Source organism: Sander lucioperca, chromosome 6, assembly GCF_008315115.2.
Source record: "Sander lucioperca isolate FBNREF2018 chromosome 6, SLUC_FBN_1.2, whole genome shotgun sequence".
Lineage (NCBI taxonomy): Eukaryota > Metazoa > Chordata > Actinopteri > Perciformes > Percidae > Sander > Sander lucioperca.
In genome coordinates this window covers 10821660-10845906 of record NC_050178.1, presented here as the reverse complement: position 1 = coordinate 10845906, position 24247 = coordinate 10821660, and the positions used below count along the sequence as shown (strand labels likewise).

The 24247-nt window shown below is 39.6% G+C and overlaps 1 protein-coding gene across 6 annotated transcripts in view; it reads right to left on the bottom strand.

The window, feature by feature from the left end:
- The window catches only part of slc12a5a (solute carrier family 12 member 5a), a 178386-nt gene that overhangs the window by 19290 nt on the left and 134849 nt on the right, over positions 1-24247 (bottom strand). For all 6 annotated transcript variants that reach the window (XM_036002476.1, XM_031301846.2, XM_031301847.2 and 3 more), the window contains exons 4-10: positions 18508-18654; positions 7907-7961; positions 6630-6760; positions 3954-4201; positions 2673-2884; positions 1242-1409; positions 380-478 (exon numbers count right to left, since the gene is read on the bottom strand). In XM_036002476.1, the coding sequence (XP_035858369.1) occupies positions 380-478; positions 1242-1409; positions 2673-2884; positions 3954-4201; positions 6630-6760; positions 7907-7961; positions 18508-18654 (1060 nt within the window). The remainder of the gene's footprint in view (positions 1-379; positions 479-1241; positions 1410-2672; positions 2885-3953; positions 4202-6629; positions 6761-7906; positions 7962-18507; positions 18655-24247) is intronic.

Here is a 24247-nt window from a genome sequence, read left to right as displayed (position 1 = left end):
TACTATTTATTCCACATTCTATTTATTCTATGTTTTGTATATACTCTGCCCTTTACTGCTTTTTGTACTTCTAGTGCACTTCTAGTCACACTTGTTGTCTCAGTACTTGTACTCCCTTGTGCAATGGCAATACAGTTGAATCTAATGTAATCTAAACAAGGTCATAATTAGGATTTGTGTAACACAATCCTGGGAAGTATATCTAATTAATGATGTTTTCTCTGGGCTGATCGGCAGGTTTTAAAATACACTATTCCACTGATATAATATTTGACAAAAAAACTGGCATTATTTTAAATATTTAATTTGTGTGAAAAATAATCTCTCTGTCTGTGCAGTGGCCCTTGTTATCCTGCAGAGGGCAGTAGTGAGAAGATACAGACGAAAGAGGTGGTGCAGATAGCTGCAATGGTTCCAATGGGGATTGACTTCTGGGCATCACGCAGGTCTCCGGAGCGATTGGAGCCAGCCATGATACCTGAACAGATAGTTGAGAAGCAAACATTAGCAAGGTCAAGAGATTTACACAACACAGGGCCAGTTAGAAGCAACAGAATATCAATGAATTCATATACATGCATAACACAGAAACTTCAACACAACCCTTCCCCCCCCCAATGAATGAATAAGTAATTAATGAAGTACAAGTCCCAATAATCACACACACACACAGAGACACACACACACACACACACACACACACACTAAAGTTTTAAACACAGACTGTGAATATTAATGGACAAAGCATCCGGTTTGGTGAAGTGCTGCAAATGTGGAAGTGCCTCAAACCTGCATTCTATCAGAATTCCAGCAGGGGGCGACACGTGCGGTTGCAAAAGGAGGTCGGTTTCTGTAAAAGTCTATGAGAAAGTGACCCACTTCTCACTTGATTTATTACCTCAGTAAACATTTTCAGAATGTGTTTATGGTCTCAATCGCTAGTTTTAAGTCTTAAAGAATGATGTTCATTTTTTAATTATGGTCTCGTTGATTTTAAAATCGGCGAAAAAGCAGGGGTGGTTTTAGGGTGTGGCTATGATGTGATTGCCAGTGAAAGTGTGTAACGTAACGTAGAGTGTAAGGGCTCCTCCCTCACTCCTCCCTCTCGTCTAAAATCATCACATCCGCAACAAGGATGGCTCAACGACTCATAGCAGATCTCCAAAAAACAATGGGTGACTTCACACATGCTCTGTCCATTAATATTATACAGTATATGGTTTTAAATTAAAGATTTTTACCTGTCACAGAGGGGAAGTAGATGCCGACCAGCAACGTAAAGAAGCTGGTGATGTCGGCCAACACGTAGCGGTTGGAGTTGGTCAGAGGGTCATCCTGGTCTTCCGCTGACTCTGTGAACTTTTTGGCAATCAGATCCCCCTTCTCATAGTAGGTCCCAAACAGATTGTCTGGATGGGGTAGAGGGATGAAGGGAAGAATAGATATGAGAATCGGGTGAATGTTTCATGTAGACAAAACCAGATTTTAAAAAAAGGACATAAACATGCTCTCATTCGAGATTGCAAAGCAGTTAACATATTTTTAGATGTGATTTACCTAAATTTAAGATTATCTGGTTTACATAGCTATCCAGTTGTCAATCATTTTACTTTTACATAGTTACATTTAATTGTCTTACGTTTGTGTTACAATAAACAAAAAATAAATGCATTTTAGGCTCCAAAAGGCCTGGGCTTAAATTCAAGTTCAAATATGGGGTATGTTGTCTCCCACTTAAAGGTGCCATAGGTAGGATTGTGAAGATCCAGGACTTAGCCAAAAAATTTGAACATCGACAACTTCTCAGTCCCTCCCCCCTTTCCGCTAAAGCCCAAAACGGTCTCCTAAGCCCCCCCCCCCCACAAGGGAGAATGAATGCGTGTGTATGAGCAGTGATTGACACGCAGTTAGACACCCCCCCTGGCCCTGATTGGTGCATCTGAACAGGGAGCTGTGGATTTTTGCAAATCGCACTACAGGCTGTAGGTGGTGCCATAAAGAGCCAAATTTGTTGTTTTTAATTACCTGCTTCATGTAGTTCTACTGGAACATAAGGTCAGTTTCAGCAAATATGACAGAAAGTTAGTTTTATAAGGCTTACCTACTGCACCTTTAAACCTAGTGCTTAAAGCGTGACCATTTAGGGTTAGCCACAAAAACATAGTATTCAGATCACTAGTATAACCTGCGGTTAGGTTGATTATTATTATATTAATGGGACACAATTATAACTGGTGACGACAATTTGGTTTTAGTCTCTGACTAACTGTGACATTAAAGGGTCTTTTTGTTACAACAATAAAACATGAAAACTTCCAAGTTGGGTGAATACTTTTTCAGGCACCATACGGGCTCTGATATCTTGACAGCCTTCCTTAATAATTTCATTATTTACTCCCTGCCCCCCTAAAAAAAAATTCTGCAGCCGCACATACTGGAGACGGATGTTTGTACAACAGAGAATCACTCAGGCATAACCTGCTTTAAAACCACCTTTGCACAGCAGTGCAGTTTAACAAAACCGTTGACCTTTGAGGAGAGAATGACAACACCACTAATGATCTGTGATTCAGATACATATTAAGACAAGAGACAGAAAGACATGGCCTTGTATTTGTGTGCTCACTGTATGAAAAGTATATATAGGCAGATGTCAAACGACATGAACCAACCTGCCAGGATTCCACTGGTGACCCCTGGGATGCCCTGGATCTGAGACACATTGTTGGCTGTAAAGTACTTGTCGCAGGTAGCGTTGAGGAAAGGTGAGTCACAGAACATGCGCCACAGCTGGGTGGTGACTGTCCCATTAGCTGTCTCAACGGTCTTGGCACACACATCGAAGGACTTCCACACCAAAGTGCGGTTGCCCAAGATACACACACTGGAAAGAAGAAAAAGCACAACACATTTGTTTTGACTTATTGTGTAATACAATAACAATATATTAATTTACAAAATACCATTTTTGTCATTTGACCTGATTCCAAGCAATTTGATTAATTTGGTCACTCATGGTATAGTCTCGCTTTGCCAGACATTCCTCCGCAGACCTGTGGAGGAGGGTCTGGCTAGTCCACCCAGCATTCCGGGATGGGAGAAAAATGTGCTCTGGTTTTTTGGCATTTCTTTAAACCAATCACAATCGTCTTGGGCGGTGCTAAGCACTGTGAAAAGCCTTGGGTAGGAATTTGTTTTGGTGGAACGTGTACGTTCGAAAATTGTTTTAGTCGTGCAACAGAAAACTCAGATTGGACAGATAGTCTAGCTAGCTGTCTCAATTTACCATTAAATGGACCTGAGTTTAAAATTCCAACACAACATCCCCGAAGTGGACTGTCGTGGCTATAGACTACTCATGGTGCAACCGCTTTACAGAAAAAAGTAACCAAAATCATTTAAATAGCAAAAAAAAGACTAAAGACTTTAGTCAAAGAATGTTTTGAAACTTTAACCTCAAATAATATTCTCCCAAGGAAGCTTTGATTTAGTTCTTTTTGCAGGTCAAAACACGTCTGAGCTAAAAATGCCCTAAAGTGGGTTGAACGTGATGAATCAGCATTTTAATGACTATGTTTCAGTGTGTAGCAGGTCCGGCTCAGTTTTAACCTACAAGTCTAAAAGTCTCTGGACTTGGTCAGAACGTACGGTAGTTTTATTGACACATGCGGTAAAGTAATCTGAACTATACAGAAACATGTCAAAGCAGGCGGATTATTTGAATGAAAACGAAACCCATACTTTATTCATTTCCAAGCTTTCAAATCAATGCAGATGGCTTTCTAGCATCAAACCAATGTAGTAACATGTTGTCACAAACCTAGCAGGTGTTATGTGCTTGTGTTCCTACATCAGTCGTGTATTGCATGTGCCCATGTGTGTTTCTCTGTGTAAAGGTTATATTTCACAACTGTGCTTATGTTCTGTTTTCTGTCTCGGTTGTTGCTGCTTACGGGAATTCGGGAGCGTCAATGCCGGTCTTGATGACCCCGGCGTAGACGGCCAGGATGGAGAGAATGACGCAGGCCAGAAACACCAGGGCCAGCTTGTTGACGTACTTCACGCCCACAAACACCACCGTGGCCATGGAGGTCAACAGGATGGTGCCGTACACACGCATGTTGTTCAGCAGGGCGGCCTCTGCTTCGGCACCCTCCAGGCCCTCCAGGGGAAAGATGGCCGCTTTGGGTGCTATGTAGATCTGAAGTAGAAGGGTTATGTTATTATTCCTCCCCCTCTGTATATAACAAGGGATATCACACCTGCAATTTTCTCATAAAAGTTCCATACAATCGCATTGTTGCTAAAGGGCATCTTGGTGGTAGTTGTTTAGGGAGTGTTACTCATCCACTTTCCCTCCTCACTCTTCCCTAGCCTGTCTGGGGATGTAAACTGACAGATTTCAGGTCACAAGCCTGCTCCTCTAGCTCACTGTTTACTGCTGAATTTAATAAATTTCACCATGGGTAAAAAGTAAATATAATAAAAGAGAGGTGAGAAAAGTGTGAGGTGAGCAAGGAGGACAACTCTGTGAAGTGTGGAAACATGTGATGCTCACATTAACAGTCCTCTACTGGAGCTTGAAGCAGCACATATAATACTGCTCTTCTATTTTAATTCAGCTTAATTAGAGAACTCAAGCATGGTATTAATATTCCAAATTAACTGCCATTATTACACTTTAACGATCTAAGAATAGTCCCATCATATATAAAACGGTAAACCCCTAATTAGCCCGTCAGTATCTGTCATCAGCTTTAGATGATTCATGCTGAAGCTGTTACATAAGCATGGGAATTTCTCTTTTATTCAAATAACCATTTGGTTTCCACTCAAGACAGTTGAATCACTATAAAGAGGAAAATAAAATTGAGAAGAAGAAGCAGGGAGTCGGGGCTCATTTTGGTCATTTGGCTGGAGAAAGTGATTTGATGCTAAGAACAGCATTATCACTAGGCAAACAAATCTCCTGCTTCACTGTGAACTGTTCCAGCTTCCTAAAATAGCAGCATCAGTTTGTGTTCTAGGCTTGGGTGGAAGGATGAAACATATTCAAATCAGCCTTCTCCAGATCCACTTCTTACAATTCTGCAGGGATTGTTATTTTACAATGGAAACTAAGCCAGCTTTGACCCAGAAGACAGAATTAACCTCCAGGCATGATCAAACTCTGCATATCCATTAGAGGCATCCAGAAGGAGAATAACGGAAGAATACAAATAAAAAAACACACACATACTCTGGTATTCTGATAACAGTGTACCAAAGTGATGAGAGCTGTTTCAAGGAATTGTCTTGTTACTCCGCCAGTGTGTTGATTGCTCGCTAATGCAGTATTTACATAATTACCCAATAGCCCATCCAGCATGGGGGACTGCATTGGAAGGAGTATAGAATAAAAGTCAGAGGAGGAGGTAGTGGAGGAGAGGAATGAAGACTGAGATGAAAGATCCCTGCATTTCATTAACTGATCAGAACTCACGTTGAAGAACACACAGCTCGAGCAAAAATAGCTTCAAAGGAGCTTTTGACGAGGAAAATAGACTAAAGGAGAACGTTATTTAAAAAAGGCATGTGGCACATACTTTAGTACTGCTGGGTTCCCTTATTATTGGGAGCACACAGTTCACATTTGCCAATTCACCATTAATTGACGTGTCAGTCTCCGCAGCATTCAAGCTGCACTGCATTCTGCTGTCAGGAATTATCAACAACTCTTCCTGGATTATATTCTTCTTAATTACATTTTAGAAAAATCTATTTATATCATATATTATCTATGGTTTATCATGACAAACATTAAAAGAAAAGCTTGACATTTTGGGAAGGATGCTTATTAGCTTTTCTGGCGAGAGTTAAATGAGAAGATTGAAAATAAAATAAAATAAAATAAAGAAAGAAAGATTACCCATATTCTCAGTAGACATCAGTGATTGGTTTTTGTGCTGCTGTTTTTTTTGGCTCCATACTCATATTGAACAATTTCCATTTGGCACCAGTTTTGGACCGAAGCAACGTGGAACCAAATCTTTTATGTATTACCAACATAATTTCATCTGTGAGGTATATATCCAATCATGGCACTTTTGCACTTGATGCTTAATGACATTACCATCCTCTTGAGAGGAGATTTTGTGACAGTGTTATCACTATGACAAAACTGTCAAAGTATAATGTTGCAGAGTTTACTGCAGGAAAGGAAAACGTTTCAAGTACGCTGTACAAAAGACTGTTTCCTTTACTCGCATTAACATGAAGCCGCACACTAGGCTGTCATATTTCTGGTACGATTAAAACATGGAGATGTTGTCAAATTTCTCATCAATTATTAACCAGAGTTTCAGAATAAATCTGAGGTGAGAAAATACCTATAGAGAAATGCACCATTTTATATCTACAATGCCAAATTTGAATATGTGTTGTCAAGTAATTTGCAGGAGTCCCATGATCATATACACATTCGCTGTCCGGTCCGACACACTCATAGTATATTCCTCCTGATCCCACCTCTCTTCCAAGCGACATCTCAACTGTTTCTATTTGAGAGTATTGTGAATGGCAGAAAAATGTGTGAAAATGATAAAACCTCATGATGACAGTAACAGAATGAGAGAGGGGATGTTTCTCACCAGGAGGAGCTCAATGGCCCCCAGGATGTACATCGCTCCAGCGAAGGTTGTCCCCAGATAGAAACAGATCCCCACTGCTCCCCCAAACTCAGGGCCCAGCGAACGGGATATCATGTAGTAGGAGCCTCCAGCTGCACACAAACACAACAATGTTAACAGAAAGGTTTGTATGTCGGTATGTATATGGTTTAAATGCAATGAACATGAATTCTTTTAATGTGCAACTGTATAAATCACTCAATGTGCTTTTCATTTTAAGTAAAAGCTCAAGCACAACATTTGATTTATACATAAGTGAATTTCAATCAATTACATTTTCTCTGTCCATTATTTAAAACACGCATAAACTACTTGAATTTAAGCTTGATATTTGAGTGCCACAGTTTTTGGGCTACAAAAAAATCTGTGTTATTGTAGCAATAATTCTTTTTTTTCTCCTTCATATTTTACTCTATAAAATGTAACCAGAGCCCAACATATTGTCAATTGTTGAATTTCTGCAACTACAAGCTAACCCCCCCCCCCCAAAAAAATATTCAATTCATAACAGAGAAAAGCAAGAAACTCCAAATTTGTGAAAAGTAAATGTCTTCTATTTTTACTTGAAAAGATATTAATTGATTGTAACACCTGTAATTGATTATATTGATTATAAGTGTTTGTGTAATTTTACAACTTTGCTTTCTCATATTGTTTTCCAATAGTTATCATTATGTTATGCTGTTTCTGTGACAAGTCTTTTTTTTATCTTTGTGTTTTACCACAGTGCTGTTTCTATTTCCTAACAGCGTGCAAATAAATTAACTGAGCATAAATAAATAGACCTTAATCAGCACTTTGCAGCAGCATAAAGGCTGGTACCAGTTATAACAGAGACAGTTATAATTGGCTTACAGTTTCACACTTCTCCACAAGCCTGTAATTTGCTCTGACCCCAGCTGTATGCACTTCAACTGGTAAGACGCAGGCCATCATTACTATGTAAACTCGCATTATAAAATAGAGCTATACTGCGTACATTAATGTGTCTGCATACAGATACAAACGCATACATTCACTTTTACATTTCAGGCATTTGGCTGAAGTTTTGTTTTGTGTAAACGATGTGTGATGACAAGTTAAAGTGCACAAGAACTCAGACTAAAGCTTTTAATGTTTCTGGGGATATCAAGCTGCGCTGGATGTAATGTGCCAAAAGCAATCAGTGAAAAGAGAATTTTAGAAGCGGACAGACTCAAACAGTGATGACTGTGTGGTGCCAGCGTCTGCTCACCCACCTGGCACTACTCCATTGGTAGCGATGGCACTCATCGAGATGGCAGTCAGCATGGTCTGCACAGAGAGGGAGGGGAAATGACAGAGGAACATGAAATCATCATATTTACCAAATCCTGCATATAATGTGAATGTGAAGAGTTGATTGATCCATCTGTAAATGTAACAATGTTCATAATTAATATATCTTTACAATAAAAGGAAAACAAGGATTCAAAAAGAAAAAAAAAAAACAAGACTAAGAGTCTACAGCCATGCTAGCAACTATGTTGTACTTTGGCATAGCGGTGCTTTGACCTAAATGCTAATGCCATGAAGCTAACATGCTCACAATGACAATGCTAACATGCTAGCAGGTAATAATGTTTACAAAGTTAGCACAAAGACTGGAAACAGCTAGCCTTGCCCTGTAGCATCTTAATTACGCATCCTGAGAGGGGCATGGCTGTCTAAACCATGGCAATCCATCCAATAGTTGTCCATTCAATATTTCAATAAAAAAACCACAAAGGTCAACCTCATGGGGGCGCTAGAGGAAAAAATTGGAGGATCACCAAAGTCATTAGGATTCATCATCTAGAAACCTTCAATGTCTGTACAATGTGCCAATCCACCCAATAGATGGAGAGACATTTCACTAAACAAGTAAAATCTTTGACCTGCTGGTGGTGCTAAAGGAAAGGTCAAGATCAATGAAAATCTATCCAATAGTTGTTGAGATATTTCAGTCAGTGGTGGACAGACCGACCAACCACTTTTTTGTCAGATAAGCCTACCACTTTTAGAAGTTAACTTTCCACATTTTAATTCCCCCCCAGTGATGTCCATGATATCAGCGTCAGGCCTGTTGTATATAACATAAAATACCCTGTGTTGAAGTTTACGTAAGGACCACCCCAATTTAAAGCAACGCTAAATGCTGAAGTTTGGTTGTTGATTAGATATATAATAATGCCACCGGGCCTGTCAACAACTGTCAGAGCCCATTCAGACAGCCAATTACAACTCTAATGTAACTCCGGTGCTGGGAGAGAGGAGAAAAACACTGGAAGAAATGTAAGGGCATGCTAGGATGGATATCTGCCTGCAACACAAACAGCTTTTACTGCTCTGCAGAGGAAGAGAGATGCACACAGCGAGTGGAAGAATGGGCCAGAAAAATACAAAATGACAAAGTGAGAAATAGAGAGATAGTGTGTGTGTGACAGTACAAAGACAGCATTAAGATTTAATCATTCTTTCAAACGCTATTGTTGAATTTCTGAGTGTCTTTTTACATTGCCTGCACATGAAAGAGAGTGACGGAGCATGAGGAGGAGATGTGAGAGCAGGCTGGTAAAAATCTGTGCCATCTCCTGAAACAGCTGCTACGTATACCTTTTCTCCTTTTTACTGCTGTAATTATATTGTTTGTCTAATTTTATTGTACCATTATTGTTGCATTTATTGTTTTAGTCATTGTTTCAATGTTTCAAAATACGACTTTTTATAGCCCACAGTCTCTTTATACAGCTGTTACTGATTCAGCTTCTAAAAGATTATTTTTGGGGGCTTTTATGGCCTTTAATTGACAGGATAGTCTGAAAGAAAGGGGAGAGAGGGGGGATGACATGCAGCAAAGGGCCGTGGGCCGGATTCGGTCTGCTGCCGAGGACTAAGCCTACATGGGGCGCACACTCTACTGGGTGAGCTAGAGGTTGTCCCATTACTGATTGGGCTTCAACCCAGTTTATGAAAGCTTTCACATTTGCAAAAATGGTTGATGTATGTAGTCAGTGTGAGGTGGGTCTTGCCTGGGTACTAGTCATTGTAACATATTTTACATTTACAGCAACGGGACAGAAAACAAAATGTTAACCATGATTAGCCTGACTTGCAGGATCTAGACTGGGCGTAAAAAGGCCTGCCGTATTTCAGATGGAATTCTCCTCCCCTTCCGCTTCCCTCCTGACACTATTTTGCAAGGGCACCGTCGCTGCATCCTGGGCTTAGCATGATTGTGATTGGTTTAAAGAAATACAAACAACCCAGAGTGTTTTTTTTCCCCTTAGTGCGGAATTAGAGAGAGCTTATTAGAGAGCCTGAAGGATACATCCATTGATTTTAAGATCCATCCAGTGATTTTACAGATATATTGTTATTGGCGTATACATCAGCTCATAAGTAACCAGCAATTTCAGCACAGAAATAGGTTTGAGTTTGAACGTTTATTATAGTTAAAGATCCCCTCCAGATGAATCATAAAAAATTCTCTGCCTGGAATAACACTTTTTGTCTGATATGTTTTTTTCACAAAAATATTGGACCAATGACTAACTTCAGACTAGTTGTGATGTCAAAAGCATACTCGTACATACTTGTACATGTCTTAAACATCACAAAATGATCACAGAGAAACTTTCCTACTTGAGCAGATGATAGGTGAAAGGGGGACTTTAAGTAAAGTATATTACAGAAGTTGTTTTGACTCCATTTTCATGTATTTTTATTTATTTTTTTAGCTCAACTTCAATACTTTTATGTTCTGTTTGAATGTTGTTTAAAGAAAGTTTTAGTTTCCAGTTTAGTTGACTGTAAATTACATTTAGGTAATTTACAACATGCCAGTATATGTTACGTAATCACAATTTTTTTTTCAACACCCAAATGTTTGATTTTAAAAAAACAACTATTGGCCGACAAATTGTTTAATAGTTTTTACATTATTAATGCTATTTTTTATTTAGGTAACTTAGACCAGCAAGACTGGGACTTAATAATGGAAGAAAAGTCTGGTGAGTACCAGCCGGTTATGTTGGACTATCATTACGTCCGTCTCTGTAAAGACTGTAATGTGGTTAGTGTCACCTGAGGGCCCGGTGGACTGACAATCAGGAGTGAAAAATGAGTGGGACTGGGCTCTGTTCCTCTCTCTAATCTGGTCATAATGAGGCCGAAAGCTCTTCTCCCACCACAGCAGATAAGACAGTAATTGTTTAAGTGTTTTATCTGATGTGGGCAACGGCCACGCAGAGGTAGTGCGTCGCATACTTGACTCATAGAATCACCACACAACTGTACACGACTGTACACGACAGCCCCCAATTGGAATGGAATTATTCGATTTAGACATACTAGTACAGTCAAATAGGGGCAGATGTACATTAGAGGTAATATTTGGCTCTGGATTAAATGTATTTCAGTAATGGTAAAAAGGCAATATGTTTTTTTTTCTCAATATATATATATATATATATATATATATATATATATATATATATATATATTAACCATATATATTATATTAACCATTCCATAAAACACCTGAACGGTGATTGTGCATTGAGTTTGGAGGGTGGTTTCTTGTTTCTTTTTTTTCAGCCTTTTCAAAATCAAAAACACAGGAGCAGAAGTGTAAGGAATGGATTAAACAGTGTGTCTATCTCCTCTAACGTAAACTGCAAACATTAGAATACCCGGTTTACTACTATAGTAGCAAACTCTTCCTCTAAAGTACGTCATAAGCTAACTATATTCTTTTGTGTGGTTGCTATAGTAAGCATTCAAACAAGGTTATGTCCCAACAATTTTTACATTTTTTCCTTATCATACTGTGCAGTGTGTAGAGCTCATTATCGTCACCCTGCATTACAAAAACAATGCCGCTTAATTTCAATGTCTTTTACATTGAGCACCAGCTGGTAAGGATGCTGACCTTTTGCCTGGGACACTCTTTAGCTTCAGTCTTTTAGTACAATAACTTATGTAGCCTTCAAGTGCACGTTTAAGGCCTTTTCACAGGCTTCTAATTTCAAAATGAGTCAGCCTGTACAGTCTGCTAGAAATGAGAAACCTGCTTTTGTCCAACTCTGTGTGAAATTAAGGACACATTGTGTAAAAAAATCACATAGAATTTTGAGTGGTAAATCTGCCACTGTTATTTTTGTAAACTGCACGTGTGTGTGTGAGAAAAACTTGACAGGCATGAAAACTAACTAAAGGGGGTGGGGCTTAGCAAACAGTCCCTTGATCCTTTTCTTTAGATCAATTTGGATGGATTTCATTGTAATTGTAGATTTATTTTTAATTTTATTTTTTTCTGCCAATGTTAACAGTCTACAAGACAAGACATTTTTGTCTGGACCACGACGGGCTCCAGACAGGATACAGTAGCAACTTTGACCTTTCAAAACTCACTTGTCTCTGGTGAGACCGATTATTTAACTTCTGTCCATTTCCTGATGGTCTGTCATTTTCTTGACGTGCAGCTAGCAGATGAGCTTTTGTTTTTCAATTGAATTCTATTTCGTCACTTTACCTTTACTGATAGAAGTGTCCTACTTTTATTCCACATGACCCCTCTGGGCGTCACTGCAGACAGGGACATTAATAAATGGTATCAATCAGCTGCTGTCACAAACACAGAGGAACGCTCTCTGACCGTCCTGCAAAGTTTGCACTGATCTCAGAAGGTCAGACTCTAATTTGCTGCAAATGTAAATGAACTCGATGCAAATGTGAATTAACTTGACGTGTAGATTAAATTCTCTAAAATTTAAGGCTAACATTTTTCAGCTTTTTGTCTCTTATTTTTTCCCTGGTCAGATGATGGATGGTCTATATCCTTGACGTTCCACTTCCGGGATTACTCCGGTGCCGCAGGAAATTCGGCTGGATGCATGCATTTTCGCCAATGTCCGTTTCCTTCCGCTTTCTTTGTGTTGGAATTTTAAACTCTGGTGGATTTATGAGGACTATGGTTGACTGCTCCTCAGATCTCTGCATGGTCAATTGAGACAGCTAGCTAGACTATCTGTCAAATCTGAGTTTTCTCTCACAGAACTATTTTACAGTGGCTCCGTGCGGAGCTTAGCGCCGCCCATGACGATTGTGATTGTTTTTTCTCCCATCGCAGAATGCTATGTGGACTAGCCAGACCCTCCTCCGCTCCGCAGCGTGTGGATGGTCTGGCAAAGTGAGACTAGATGATGCATGGACAAAAATCCCAACTACTTTACCTGATGACCTCATGTCTGAATCAGCCCCTGATTAGTGGACTGGCACTGGAGGCAGCAGTGCTGTTGCAGTCTGCTGTAGTGAGCAGGACGTGCAGCATCTTTTTTCCCACTGACCCAGAGCCTGTGGCCTGTTTTATCGTCCCACTTTCAGGCAGTGCAGGTAAAGTAAAACTGTAATGGTTCGAGAGTTTCTTAGATAAAGAATATGCCCTACTCTGGTTTGCCAACACTATTTTCCTCTATGAAGCCTGGAGTCAGCGCCTGTATGTCCAAACTCAACATGCACCCACAAGCCCTCTGGCCTCCAAGCGTGCCAGTAGAAAACTTCAGTTTATGCCGCCTCGCCATCTGTCTTGTCACATGAGGTTCAACAGGAGACAGCCTACATATTAGACTAAAGGGACGATATCCTTCTCAGGCAGTGTGAATGCTAGCGAAACTTGAATAATTGCTAAGCTGCCATGATTACGTCTGAGCCCGAGGAATGTATTTGGCGAAGAAGCTGATTTTCATTTTTAAGAAAAGCCTGCTGATATACCCGTGATGCTGACTGCAAAGGACACTTTAGGTCTCTTTCTTCCCAAAGCTACAGTCAAACTCTGATTTGGCCTTTAGTCGACCCCAGACTTGAGCGGAAATTGGTTTTGACAGGAACAGAGTTTTGCGCTGCCCTGAGAGCGTGCTTCATTAGCATGCTTCATTACACAAATGCACAATAGTTTTGTCAAGTACAACTTCACCCATTCACATACAATGGTACAGTAGAAGTCTATTTTCAGTGAGCTGTTTATAACTTGAAATCCCTGTGGACGGTATTGCAGAAGGCAACAGTGTCAGGGGAAGGAGATGAAGGTGAGTTTTTCAGACTGACGTCGATGGATGGAAACTGAGCACAAGAGGACGAGATGCAGCTGTGTGAGAGAGGTGGAGGAGAGTGGTGGCAAAGCAGGAAAAAAATTGGATGGTAGGTGAATAGAGAGGGAGAGGAGAAGAGAGAGGAAATAATGAGACAGTAAAATGAAAAAAGGATAGGAGAAATTGAGATGAGAGCAAAAAATGAAAGAAATAAAGGGAGAATAGCATCCTTAGCATTTAAATGAGTCAGGACACAGAGGGCAGACCACCCTTCCCCTCGCAGCATTTGGATTCGAGACGTGCAAGTAATGAGGAAGGGCAAACAACAGATGACTTTCCATCTAGAATATTAAACCTCATTTTATCTTGGTGTCAAGCCTGCATTCATTATCTGGGCTAAAAATACACACATACAGCTGTATGTTTGCATACGTGGGCTCGGAGATATACTGACTTTTAAAATGGTTGTGTGTATAATTTTATAGTTAATGGTATATAATGTGTCAGCTGTTCCACATGGAGGCACATTCCTTATTTTATGGCTCCCAGAACGTGCGCGGTGGTCGACGGCTCGTTAAAATGTTCTGTCAAAATGTTGCGTGGCGCAAGAATAATGATGTAAGTGTTCGACAGTTGCAGATATGTGCTGCTGTGATCGAATATATAATGAAAAGTGCTCTGTCCCATGATATCCCATCATGCATTCATGTGAATAAAACATGGGGTCACGTTGTATATAATCCAGCTTCACAGCATGCGTGATTCCTCCCCACTTCAAGTAATCTGGATTTCACTAAGGTGGGGATCGCTGCATACATGTATGTACACACACACACACACACACACACACAACCCTGGAGGGCTGGGTGGTTATGTGTTATCTAAGGAGCTCAGGAGGAGAGAGGTTTCTCACACACCGTTCACGCTCAGGCTTATCGCCCCGGGGCTGTGCAATGAGCTTGGTGTGACTGAAAAGAAATAAGTGTGTGTGTGAAAAAGATAGAAATAGTGAGAGAAACTGAGAGAGAAAAGGAGGGAGGAACAGAATGTATGTTAAAGAGGTTAATTATTCCCCAGTATATGACGTGTGCAAGGCAAGCATGAGGCATTTAGTATAGTACAGTATCTGCGTTTGTGTGTGTTTGCATGTGTGAGTCTCTGAACTAGCTTTGATCTTAGAGCATTTTTACTTGCATTGCACAATTTCTGACTCTGATGTTCAGTATAACACTGAGCACCATATTTTTTTCCAGAAGCTTCCACAGAATATTCTCACATTCACCAATGAAACATTTAAAAATTATATACTGTCCAATGCAAGTACATTCAAAATCAGTTTTTGCACCTAATAAGCAGCCATTTTACAGTTTTTTTAATATCTAGCCTATATTTTAGAGGAAATGATGAACATATTTTCCACAACAATTACATGTTATATCAGTTTTTAAATGAGTACAACCATCAAGCAAAAGAAAAAAGAAAAAAAGATACTGCTTTCCCCCAGTACGCAGTTTTAAAGCCCTCTCTACACTGTCACAGAGAAGCATGATTGGGAAGCATATTGCCTGTGTGTCTGTGCAGGCAACTTTGCTATGGTTGGGATTTGAGGGGGCTGTTCTATAAATACACTCTGTGCTAGAGGAGAATCTAGGCTGCACAAACACACAGACATGCCAACATACAGTCCTGTCACAATGCACACTGCAAACCAAACGGACAGATTATATGCGCAGCGTCTATAATAATACAACTAGAGCGATGAAAGTGTGGCATCGTCCTTCTTTTTGCATTTCTCAAAGGGAACCTTGTTTGGTACAATGTGTTTGAAGATAGCCGTCATAGCTACTGTCATGTGACAGTGGCAGTTACAGCAACATTATACTCCACCAATGAGCAGTGTGATCAAACGGGCTAAATTAAGATACAATTTAAAACTTACTCCCTTGAAATCCTGCTTTAATAAGGCTTGTCGGGTTTGAAGCAGGGTCAATATTTCCACTTTAGCAAGTTAAAATAGTCATTATTTCCCAAAGGCAATAAAACTCAGTATGTTATTGTGTACGCCAAGAGGCTACAGTGCTACTCACATGTTTGTCCACCTGCCAGACAGTGATGAAGGACGTTATATATAAATCTATGTGTAGAATGAAAGGTAGAAAACAGGATGACTGCTGCTGTACTTCAGAGTGGTGATTCACTTATTAGCATGTGAGCATTTGAGAAGATGTTAAATTTAGGGCTGTCAATTTCGCGTTAATTTCGATTAATTAATCTGAGAAAAAATAACGCGTTAAAAAAAATAACAACGCAGATTAATCCATTCCATATTAACGTTTGACCCGGAGCCGTTCTAGCTGTCACTGCCCGATGTGAGTCGAGTGCAGATGTGAGTCGCACATGCTCAGATTTAAACTGTTTACGGCATAACGTGTCATACTGAAATTTGTGAAATCTATAAAATAATAAACGTTTCTCTTTACATACAATAACAGAAGATGGTAATCATTTCAAAAACGTTGTAGCTATCTATGACGGTTTGGTTGCTAACGTTAGCTCAAAATGCCATTCAAGTGACAGCCTTTGTTGTGTTTGATTAACTTTTAGCTAGCAGTCATTTCAAAAACGTTTTAGCTATCTATGATTGTTTGATTGCTAACGTTAGCTCATAGACTGTGCGTTAGCTCAAAAAGCCGTTAGCATCTTGTAGGCTACTTGTCGCAAAGTGACGCATGCGCGACTCACATCTGCACTCGACTCACATCGGGCAGTGACACTAGCCACCATTGGACTGTAAAATGAAGGAGGAAGACGAGAATGTGCTGCCTGGATCATTAATTGGAACATTTACTTGTAAAAATCTTCTTCCTGCCAACCCTGGCTACCGAAATCTGGTGCCATTGATATGTCTGCGCTTCTCTCTGATGCTCTGAAACAGACGATACAGACAACACAAACACCGCTGCACGTGACGCTAGTTAACACTATCCTCGACAGCAGCTAACGTTAGCCTACCACTAGCTAGTTAACACTACACTCGACAGCAGCTAACGTTAGCCTACCGCTAGCTAGTAGCTGGATTAAACACGGTTAAAATGCTGACAGCTAACGCTAAACGGTGTAAAGTTTGACTGTGTTTTACTGTAGAGGATTCAACACCGTTATGTAACAATCTGCAGCTACCGTCGGAAAAACAACACAGACGGTGCGTTCAATGAAACTGGTAAACTACAGCTTTGTGGTGCATTTGAAGTTATTGTAAATGTCCTTTTCCCATCTGGTGGTTGTTTTTGTCGTTCAACAGCAATTTACTAGTGAAATAAGTTATTGTTATTGTTATACATTATTATTAAATTATTTAATTTTGACCATATGGCCTTAGCAATAAACAAGCCGTTCTTTAATGTCACCGACTGTTGTTTAGTACCCTTTTTTTTCTTTTCTTTTTTTACTTTCTTAAAAAGTATCGGTTCAGGCACCGTTAATTATGTATGCGATTAATTTCGATTAATTAATCACAGAGTATGTAATTAGATTACATTTTTAATCGATTGACAGCCCTAGTTAAATTGCATGTTTTCCCATTATATGTGTGTATGTATGGATGTTTCAAATGTGATATTTGAGTTATATATACTATATGTGTGTGAGTTTGAGGTTTGATTTTTTTAATTTATTTTAAAGGATAAGTCAGATTCTATCAAAAGACCAAAACCAACAATGAATTGAACATTCTAACAAGTATAGGTATTGCTATAGACATTTAAAACACATCACTGAGCAACACTGTTACTCTGATTGACGTGTTCCTTCATTATCATGAAAAATACTCGCTAGCAGCTGAATGTAGTCCCAAACAAATGCACAATTTACTCCTGTTGAGTAGGTTTTGCTGAAAACAATAATGCCCAGCTGAAATTACTCAGCCTATTCTTTAATTTTTTTTTTTTTTTTTTTTTTATTAAAGTACATAATTGGGACCACTTTTTCAAGATTTAGGTCTTTAGTGGGAGTGGGAAAGCAATGGGTCAATATATATTCTAATCTAACAAAGACCTTTCCTACTGAGCAGACTAATGTTAAGAGTCTGCATTTAGAGACTCTTAAAGAGAATTTATGACGCCTTGCACTGGTCTATAGGGCAGTTAAATCTCAGCTTCAGACAGGAAGAACCTGGACAAAATCATTAGGGAGGCAAGCTTAGTGCTATGGTGTTTTTTGGACTCCACAGAGGAGGTAGAAGAGAAATATATTCATATTGACCATTTCATGATATAGCAAGGTGTTTTGTTAAACAATTATGCGTTTGTTTATGGCTACAATAACCATATGGTAATGTATGTTTCTGGCTAATCCAGTGAATTAAATACCTGACAAATCAAGGTACTTCATCACATTCATGCAAAAGTCATATAAAAATGCTGCATTGCCCACAATGGCCTCAACCAGCCACAGATAAAATATTAAAGTAATAGCCGTGGTATAAATGGTAGACAAATTGATATAATAATGCATCTATAATACATCTGGTACCTTTTACTAATGCACAGCTCATTACCTGTACACAATCTGCTGCCATGCATGCTATAATATGCTGTTCTTCAGTTTGAGGTCACTCTTTAATGACAATTTTAAATGTGTGAACTTCAGATTTCAGTATAAACCAGGTCAACCCCCAACACCCCCCCCACCCCCCACCCCCCCTCCGAGTGTGCTGCAACAGAAGGGCTAAAATAAAAGTAGGTAACACTCACTGTGGAACAGCACATGAAGACTATGAAGAAAGTCCCAATGACACCTCCGATTCCCACCAACCAGGTCATCCTGAGGAAGAGGATCACTCCGAAGATGTTCTGGATGCACGGCAGGTAGACGCCCATCAGAGTGCCGAGCGCGGGGGCCTGAAGTAGGACGAGAGAGGAAGTTATTGTAATACAAACTCTAACTTGTCATTGACCAATGAAGTTAATTCATAAGCCTTATTTGGAACATAATTGATAAGTGGTCATTTCCCAAACAGGATTAATCAGTTGGTCTGCACTGTGACACAATTTTGATGATGAAGATTAAGCTCCAGTAACACTTTATATGGCAGTGTATAGTATAATTTTGAATCTCAGACTACAGAAGGTGAATGTTTAGCTACCGTAAGTATCTCTTCCTTATTTGCAATAAGTCTGACACACCAGATGTGCAGGACCCACTGAATGACTCCTGCTTCACTTTGGGTGTCTGTGTGAATCATTGAAAGTCAACATAGCAGCCGTGCATGCTGGGACACAGTGTGCAAATTAGTCTTGGTGTCTTTTTTGTCCGAGGGTCACGTGCAAAAGAAAACACACTACAGACGGTCATACTGCCATTAAGGCAAACAGATATTTACTTGTAGGACAGATTATTACTTTCAAAGGCACACTTTGTAATTCTAATATGGTGCTTTAGGTTGAAATAGCTGCTGTTGCGACATAACTGTCTCTGTTTATTTTTATTTATTGTTAATGTGTTTTCCATTATGCCAATGTTAACAAACTCTTTTTTTTACTCTTTCTTGTAACTGTTGCAGCCTAACATGCATTTTAAACTGTAATGTTTGCTAGTTATTTAAATATTTAAAAAGTTAACAGGCTCAATTCATCCGCCCAATTGCACCTTTTAGTTGTTTTTTTTATTTAAGGATTTCCCACATTGCTTTCCGTGAAACCTTTGTTGATTTCCAATTCCAGTACAATAATTACTTTGAGTCTAAGAAACAAAGAAAACTTGGAGATCAGGAGGCAGCCAGGGGACCAATAGGTTCAATGGATGGATGGATTATTATTTTACTTCTTTACAGGCTCCTTTATTGCAGTGGATTAGTTCTGGTTGGTTTTGCTGCAGTGCTGTCCCTGGTGTGGATCAGTGGACAAAGAGAGAGCTGCTCTGTACCTCCTCATACAGCACGGAAATCGGTTTCAAGGTTGTTCCATTGTAGGCAGTTACTGACACACAGAGACTGAAGATGTATTTTGTTGTACGTCAGATTGATAAATAGGAGATTTCTTTTCCTGAAGGTTTTTAGGATGTTCTTAATGTGTGTGTGTGTGTGTGTGTGTGTGTGTGTGTGTGTGTGTGTGTGTGTGTGTATACCTATTTTTTTGTGTATGAATGTGTCCTGTGTGTGTGTGTCTGCACCAACGTGATGGCATGTATTAAATCTGAAGGACACGTCAGCTGACCCTGTACATAATAGAGAAATATAAATTTCCTGCTCAAGGACAGCTTGGCCAATGATAGGTAATTATGCCGATATCCAGCCATGACCTATTTTACCAAGTGGGAGCGCAGACCTTAACTGTCACAACAATACATCGGGATAACACATGGACGAACATTCTCTGCTGCATCTCTATGCTTGAATGCAGACAAACAGAATGGGAATGGATCTGATTAGCTGTAGTTCATGTCAGTATTTGTCACAAAAAGGTGCATATTCCTCAGATTGGAAGCAAAATGGGTGATAATAATTCATCTCACACTTGAAGGTTTAGTGAATCTGTGTTATTTACTAATTGTTATTGTTTGCTAGATTGTTTTAGTTCTGTCTACCAAATAATAATATTTTTTAGAATGGGATCATACATACCGTTGAACTACTAAATCATACATTTTGAGATTTAGTTGTGTCTTTAAATGGATTAATTACAAATCCAACATACACAAACTTCAAATAAATGGGTTAAAAAAAACCTGAGGTGCTATTCCTAAATCCAATAACCTTTCACCGAACAGAAATACATGATGTTATTGATGAAAAACATCAAAAAACAGGTCCAGCCAGTCCTATCCTAATTTAGAGCCAGCAATTTAAGTAACAACAGCAGCAGCAGCAGCAGCAGCAGTTTACAACTATGTATCTGAGCTAAATGTGCCGTATAAGCAAGAAAGTAATAGCTGGTTTTCTTTTTCCATGGCGCTGTATGTGTCTGTTTTGGGTTTTAAATCTGCACACTGTCAGAGTTTTTTCAAATTTTCAAAGTTTGTTCACAAGAGAGCACTGACAAGTTTTTGTTGTCCTGCTTGTGGTCACAATTCTTTAACAACCACATTAAAAAGGTCTTATGTTGGGGCGGCCTCTAGCTCACCCAGCAAGAGCATGCGCCCCATGTTGGCTGAGTCCTGCAGTGGCGCAGAGTGCGAATCCGACCTGCTGCCCTTTGCTGCGTGTCATCCCACATCTCTTTCCCCCTTTCTTCATGTCTATCCACTGTCACTACTTAATAAAGGGAAAAGCCCCAAAAAATAATCTTAAAAAAAAAAAAAAAAAAGGTCTTATGTTTTTAACAATATTTCATTTAATTCTCAAAGCGACATTGACATCGATCTCAAAGCCCCGTATCAGTCGGGCTGTAATCTTTTATCTTCTGTCTTCAGCTCCAACATTGCAAAAGTTTTTTGAACACTGCTTGGTTTGTCAGTGATGGTCACTAATATATTTCTTCAAAAGTTGTTATTAAATGTGCTGTAACAGGATGTACACTACAAGATGGAGGATTAAAAAAAACGCAGACACACACAAAACAGTCCTGCACTGGGAAGAGACGGCAGATGCTGAATTCATAAACCAGACTTTTAATCAAATCATGTGATTTGTTTGGAGAGGCAAGTCCAAACAGGTCTTGCATATATAATTATCTTTTTAATTTCCTTCAGATAAACAACAAAGCAAGAGCTCACACTCGGAACTGTAATTGGCAAGCTTATCACACAGGAAACCCTTGATCTGGTTGTGAAGAAACGCAAAAAACATGTTGAATCTCATCATATCATATCACACATCACATATCCTATCAGAACATATCTTATATCATATGTGTTATGTGCATCACATATTGTTTCACACCACCCAATGTGACATACAGTCAGTGGTGGAAGAAGTACTCCGATCATTTACTGAAATAAAAGTAGCAATACCACAGTGTAGAAATACTATGTTACAAGTAAAAGGCTTTTTTTTGCTATTGGCATAAAATATTCTCAAAGTACCAGTCCAGTATCAGTCGCAGCGGCAGTGCAGTGGAGGGTCACTGGTTTAAGTCCTGCACTGACCAAAGTAGAGTGTGGACTGGTAGCTGGGGAGGTGCCAGTTCCCCTTTAAGGCACTGCCGAGATGCCCCTGAGCAAGGCACCGAACCCCCAACTGCTTGGAGCACTGACTATTACTACATTTACACTGCTAGGTTTTAGTTTTTAAGCGGCATTTTGAGCCACAACATAAACCCTGTGCATACAAAAACTATTCTCCGTTTAAACTAACACACCCAAACCACATAACTCATGACCATTCACGTATACTGGGCATGCGTGTGTGGATGTAAACAGGAAGCAGCATGTTAACTCCACCTGGTTGGTGTTGCCATGGTAGGGGCTTTTCGTTGCAGAAGAGACTAGAGGAAAAGCAGCAATGGCGAAAAATAAGACGAGAGATTTCTTCTTCTTTGTATGGACCGACGACGAGGTGGAACTGTTACTGAAAGTAACACGCGACTACAAGGCGACAAAGGTGGCAGAAAACACAGACTGGAAGTCTGTCTGACTCTACTCTGCTGTTCAAAAGCATGGGTGTAAGTTGAAAATACAGAAATACTTTGGAAAAAGAGCAACAATGGTAAAAAGTAAGACCATGGATTTATTAGCTTGAACTGATGATGAGGTGGAAACATTACTGAAAGGTAAATGTTACTGAAAGGTAAGTGTTACTGAAAGGTAAGTGTTACTGAAAGGTAAGTGTTACGAGAGTAGCGTAAGTTAGATTAAGAAAGGCCGGTGCATTGAGTAGGGGACGTCAGTGCTTGTGTGGCCGAGCAAGGAAGGAGGGCGAGTGGTAAGAGTCAGTGAGAGTAGCTTATGAGTGCAGCTGTGAGGGAAAAAGAGATGCAAAGTGAATTAACAGTGAACAATAAAATACTGCCGCTTTTCCACCGGGTCTGGAAGCCCGAAACACCAGAGATTTCAAACTTATCATATTGTGCACCAGAATGAAACACTGTGATAAAAAAGAAACTATATTATCCTCATTTTAGTATCTAAACAAGCTATGCACTGTTCAACAAACTCCTGTCGAGACACACACATGAAAACATTCCCTCCACCTTCTCATAACATTGTTAAATGACGAGTAGTGGAAACTGTTGAGAGCGAAAGAAAGTACTGCACAGTGTACTGTATTACTTAAAGGTGCCCTGTGAAGTTTTTATGTAAAGAAAGTTTCTGTTTACATTCACCATGTATAACCATGCATGTGTGAGTCCTCGTATCAGGGATGGAAATTAGCACCCGCCACCTGCCAAATGCAGGTGATTTTGTGCAGTGGCGAGTGAATTTGCTTAACCTACCAGCCATGGTGGCGGGTAAATAAATGTAGCATACCAGTGTTTCAGCTATATAAATTTATTATCTGTGGTCCGCCATTACTAAATTGTCATGAAGTCGTAATTAAACGACACTGCCATGAAAACCGCGGGTAATATGATAGCTACAGTAGCTTGGAAATTAGCGGTATGCCCCCCCGCTGCAGGAGACGTTGTATTCCCCCGACACGCTGTATTATAATGTTACTGTTTAAAATGTTTATCAGATTTACTTAGTGGGGATGCATACCGCTCAAAACCAACATCAAATTGTAGTAATGTTCCATCAGCATTTTGTTTTATTTCTAAACTGTTAAACTGTTAAATCACCTGTTTCACGTAACATTGTTTCTAAGGTAAAGGTCTATGTGCTGGAGCGGTGTTTAGCTAGCAAATAAGCCCACTGACGGCAATGTTATTGTTCATATTTTGGCACAATATTAAGTAATGACAGTAGTAGTGGTCATAGTGAGTTAAAATGTGGTGTGATATCTTTAACGTTAAAGCTGAACAGACTCACAGTGGTAAAACAGATTTTATTCTGATCCAAAGACTGTAAATCCTAGTGGAAACACTGTATGCGTGTGCTAAGAGAGAAAGAGAATGTTAGTATTTTCCTTAAGACCTTATGAAATAAACATGATTGAGTATTATAGATCTTGTTGTATTATTTTTTACATGCAGTTATACAATTGCCGGTTAAAAAAAGAATGTGGCTGGTTAAAATGTTGAGTGGCTGGTAGATTTTGGAATCCACCAGCCAGAGTGGCAGGTGAACAAAAAAGTTAATTTCCATCCCTACCTCTTATGCATGTACGAGGTAAAATACAACTGGGACCCACACAGAAAAACATTCCTTCATAGTGCTACTTATGGTCAAAAACTCCACAGGGAACCTTTAACAAGAAACTGAGCTTTGATGTGAATGCTGAGGCGGTATGCAAGAAAGGGTAACGAAGACTATATTTTCTGTATAGTTTGAATGTTTTCAGTGTTGACTGAAAGGTGATAGGTGTTATTTTACAGATCCATCATAGAATCAGCTCTGACCTTTTCAGTTATTTGTTGGTATGGCAATTTGAATGTGGGAAACGACGATTGACTGGGC